The sequence below is a fragment of the Cryptomeria japonica genome, chromosome 11 (genome assembly GCF_030272615.1).
Source record: "Cryptomeria japonica chromosome 11, Sugi_1.0, whole genome shotgun sequence".
Taxonomy (NCBI): domain Eukaryota; kingdom Viridiplantae; phylum Streptophyta; class Pinopsida; order Cupressales; family Cupressaceae; genus Cryptomeria; species Cryptomeria japonica.
In genome coordinates, this window is record NC_081415.1 from 689,758,479 (window position 1) to 689,763,531 (window position 5,053).

Consider the following 5,053-nt stretch of genomic DNA (forward strand, 5'->3'; position numbering starts at 1 on the left):
TATAACCAATGATATACATAAACTTCTTCTAGGCTTAGAAATATTCGAGCTAAAACAAACCTAAAAATAAGGTAATAGGATTGTTGATGCCATGAAAAGTCTAGGGATGGATAATGCCTCATTATAGTGTTAGTTAAGCTTCTCTCACTTTCTCTTTAATATTATGAGAACCATTTCTTTACAATGGCAATTCAATATAACATACAATGATGGTTGAAATTGTTGGTTCTTGGGAGCTTGGTTCTCTCTACTCTTTAGTTATTGGGTGTTTGTGATTGGGATGGAGTGGCTTATTTTGAGCTGTAATAAGTTGGTTGTTGGTGGTGGGCTTGTTTGAGGCTTTTAGGGCCTTTTGACCTGGTTGCTGACTCAAACCTAGATCATTGCATGGATTTCTTGGTGGCATCCTTGTGTCATGTGGTGGACTTGGCCGTTGATGTGGTCTTCTTATGTTCTTGGCCACTGATGTGGCACTCAATTAGACCAGGTGCCTATTCTATTAGATTGCATGGCGGGCCTTGTCTTTGATGTGGCATTTTTATTTGACTTACCAATGTGACACTCAGTTAATCTTGGAGTCCAATATTTATGGTGACCCATTGGTGTAATGATGGCTTTGAAAAACTCTATATCCTCGTTGTGATTCTTGACATTTATGATCTTTATATTTGCAATGTCTTTTACTTAATTATGATGTGACTTTGATGGTTAGCGTGAAACTCTCCCTCCTTTGTTTTACTTAAGACACTTGAGTTTTACTTGTTGACTCTCTCAACCTCCTCAAGGGGACCAAGATTAAAGAAAACAAAGATCATTCCTTTTAAAAATTGTAAATAAGAGAATTAATTGACCTCGATCTTGCTTCCCTTTTATCTGCTTTCAACAGTTCTTCCCCTTTAAAACATTGTGTAGTATCATTAAATTGTCCAGCCATTATCTATCCTTTAATCCACTGAACTTCAACACATCTGTCTCATGATGATTTTCATTAGTAGTTGATGTTGGAACAAAAATGAAAGGAATTCATTTATCATATAAAAAGTGTAATTTTAGTGATGTTGCAGCGCTTCAGGACAAAGACACCAAGCACTAGTATCTTTGTACAAATTTATTCAGTATATTATCTTCAATATGCCATTCAAGCCAAGTCTTCTGCTCTTTCAACACAATCCAATTATTACAGCTATTCGAATTCATATACTTATCTGTTTGAAACATGTACCACCATCAGACAACTCTTCCAGCTGCGCGCCCACATGATCATATCTGGTCATTCCCAAAACATTTATCTATTACCCAAGCTTGTCTCAAAATATGCTGCGTATGGCGTCATGGCAGATGCACGCCAACTGTTTGACAAAACGCACAAACAAAATATTTATCTGTGGACTGCCATGATCAATGGGTATGTTCGTAATGGCTTGTTTGAGGATGCCGTTCTACTATATCACCAAATGAATGCCGATGGCATAAGTGCTGATCGTTTTATCTTCAGCTCTGTTATCAAGGCATGCGCAAATCTGTCCGCTCTGCAGGAGGGCATAGAGATACATAATGACATAGTTAGAGCTGGGTTTGAGTTGGACACTGTTGTGGGCACTGCCCTCGTAGCTATGTATGCAAAATGTGGAGAAATTGAGGTTGCGCGTGAAATGTTTGATAAAATGCTTGAACGGAATGCTGTCACCTGGAGTGCAATTATTGCTGGTTATGCTCTGAAAAGGAAAACTAGTGAAGCTTTAAGGTTATTTAATGAAATGCAAATGCAGGGTATCAAGCCCGATTCTGTTATTATGGTAAGCGTTCTTCCCGCATTCACCCGTTTGTCTGATTTACGACTTGCAGAGTGTATTCATGGTTATGTAATAAGAAGCGGGTTTGAATTTGATTTTGTTGTGAGCAGTGCCCTCATAGACATGTATTGCAAATCTGGACGTGTAGGTTTTGCACGGCAGGTGTTTGAGAAAATGCCTGAAGGAAATGTTGGCTCATGGAACGCCATGATTGCTGGTTATACTCAGAATGGATGTGCTGAAGAAGCATTGCTACTATTCAATGAAATGCAAGTGTCGGGTGTTGAACCGAATTTGATTACTATGGTGAGTGTGATACCGGCATCTGCCCATTTATCAGCTCTGCATCTAGGCAAGTGCATTCATGGTTATGCTATTAGAAGTGGGTTCCACTCAGATGTTATGATAGTAACTGCACTGATAGACATGTATGCCAAATCTGGAAGTATGGAGAGTTCGCGGAGTCTGTTTGAGAGAATGCCCAAAAGAAATGTGGTCTCATGGAATTCTATGATTGCTGGCTATGCTCAGAATGGATATGCCAGTGAAGCTTTGACACTCTTCAGTGAAATGCAACTGCAAGGTTTAAAGCCTGATTCAGTAACTGTGGTGAATGCTCTCCCTGCATGTGCACATTTATCAGCTTTGCAGCTAGGTAAGGGCATCCATGGTTATATAATCCAAAGCAATCTTGAGCCAGATGTCACTGTATGCAATGCGCTGCTTGACATGTATGCCAAGTGCGGGATGGTAGGATGCACATTCCAATTGTTTGACAGCATGTCTCAGAAGACTCTGGTTTCATGGAATACTATGATTGGTGGATGTGGAATGCACGGGTATGGTAAGGATGCTCTTGCTTTTTTCACACGAATGCAGCAGGAAGGCATAACACCTGACCATATCACTTTCATTTTAGTTTTGTCTGCATGCAGCCACTCTGGCCTTTTGGATGAAGGATGGCAGTGTTTTGACTCCATGACTGAGGATTATCGTATCACTCCTAGCATGGAACATTATGCGTGCATGGTAGATCTTCTTGGGCGCTCTGGGCTTCTGGATGAAGCCCACGACTTTATCAAAAGGATGCCAACTAAGCCAAATTTTGTTGTGTGGGGGAGCTTGCTTGGTGCCTGTAGAGTTCATGGCAATGTTTTGCTAGCAGAGTCTGCTATGAAACATATTCTAGAACTGCTACCGGAAAGTGTTGGACATTATGTACTGCTGTCAAATATCTATGCTGAGACTGGCAGGAGGGATGCTGCAGCAAAATTGAGGAATATGGTGAAAGTCAAAGGACTGAAAAAGGCTCCAGGATGCAGCTGGATTGAGATAAATAGCAGCATTCATTCCTTCTTTGTAGCAGAAGGTGAAGGTGAAGGTTATGGTTGATTAGAATCCAAGGTTATAACTTGCAGGGCTATATTAATAGTTTGCAGCATATCTTGATTCAATTCATCACTGAACAGTAAAGCCAAACTTATTTCCATTGCAACTTAAGAACAAAGGAGATCGCAGAATGCATCCTCAAACTAAGAAATACTGAAGGGTAACGATTCTTGCAAGATGGATCGAGGCATTGTAGTATGTGCCCAATATTAACTTTATACTGCCCTAATTGAGGAACTTGTGAACGACATAATTTTATACATATAAGTGTTGGACGTTACGTATTGCTGTCAAATATCAATGCTGAGACTGACAAGTGGGATGATGCAGCAAAATTGAGAAATATGGTAAAATTCGAGGGACTGAAAAAGATTCCAGGATGCAGCTGAAGCTTATGGTTGATTACAATTCAAAGTTACAATCTGCAAACCTATATTAATAGTTTGCAGGATATCATGATTCAAATCATTACTAAACAGTGAAGCCAAAATTATTGCCGCTGCAGCTGAAGAGCAATGGAGTGCCTAGATTGCATCTTTAATTTAATAATACATAAAACGTAACCATTCTTTTTAGATGGATTGAGGCAGCATAGTATGTGCCCAACATTAATTTTATAGTGCACAATTTGAGGAGCTCGTGAATGAAGCCTTGTGAACGACTAGCTATTTCCTTGTGGCTAAGAGTAGTTACGGGACCTTTATCTGCATTGTGAACACCTTTGTTGTCTCACAACTGTCATAATGTCAACAAGTTCTCTCACAACCGTGAAAGTTGCAAACCATTTTTGATCACTTCAAGCATAGCCTGGGTGATGATATGGGAACTAGAAACAAAGCAAGCACAAGTTTGAACGGCAATTAACTCACGCACACTAATTGGTTCAGTTCAGTTATGATAATTTAATTCAACTGTTTTTTTTAGCACATGGATTCTATTATCTCTACCATAGAAACATGACTTAGACTTTGTGCGGACTCGGCAAGGGTGACTTGACTAGCGAAAAAAACCCAAGAAATTTAAAGATTAAGGATTTAAAACTTGTTTCATGCAAACCTTAAAGGCACAATAACATCATCAAATAGAAGCTAATTTATCTCATACACAAGTATATATCGATCACATTAGTATGAACGCAAATTGTAGCTGAAGGAAATAGCAAACTTAGATATATAAATATTGTCAGATGTATAAAAACTCATAGAATATGAAATCCATGACATCAAATGTTCCACACAAATATCAAAACAACAACTACAAGTCTATGGCTTAGAGGAGCCTACATCCCTCCTACGAAGGTGTCTAAAGTAGGTCTCAGATGATTCGATAGCCATAGTCTTTGCCCGTGACTCCACTCCACCCTCACCAACATCAACTCTGTTTGTGTTTGCTCATGCTCTAACCTCCTCCTCTACCATGGCTACAACCTCAATCTCTCTATTTGCCTAGTCGATCCAATCAAGGTCCTCGACACTAAAGACAGGATCCGTAGCCTCAGTGATCCACTCAAATTTTGGATCGACCTCCTCTAGCGTGATTGGGGAGGAGTCATGGTCCAAAACTTGTCCTTGTCCAAGGCAGAGGTTGTAATGAACAAATACTAGATCATTCAACATCTCTAGAAACATTCTAATGCACCCCTTGGAGTGTATGTGCTCACAACTGTAAGCATTGGATGGTTGTCTCAAAATGTGAATGACTATCCATTGAAGATTTGGTGTTTTAGGACCAAAATTTTGCCAGCATCTATCTGAGATGAGAAAAAGAAAAAAAATTAGTCTCATTTAATAATATAAAATTAAAAATATGCCCTTAAAATATATTTTTACTTGGTTGCATTTTTATCTAATTGTCCTTCAAGATGAGAGAAG

General features: G+C 39.2%; 1 protein-coding gene across 1 annotated transcript; it reads left to right on the top strand.

Annotated features, from left to right (window-relative positions):
- Window positions 1-789: 789 nt before the first annotated feature.
- On the top strand, window positions 790-4,083 carry LOC131038088 (pentatricopeptide repeat-containing protein At1g11290, chloroplastic-like). The gene has a single exon (XM_057970395.2). It carries the CDS (start codon window positions 1,056-1,058, stop codon window positions 3,183-3,185), a length of 2,130 nt encoding a protein of 709 aa, XP_057826378.2. The 5' UTR covers window positions 790-1,055; the 3' UTR covers window positions 3,186-4,083.
- Window positions 4,084-5,053: the final 970 nt, after the last annotated feature.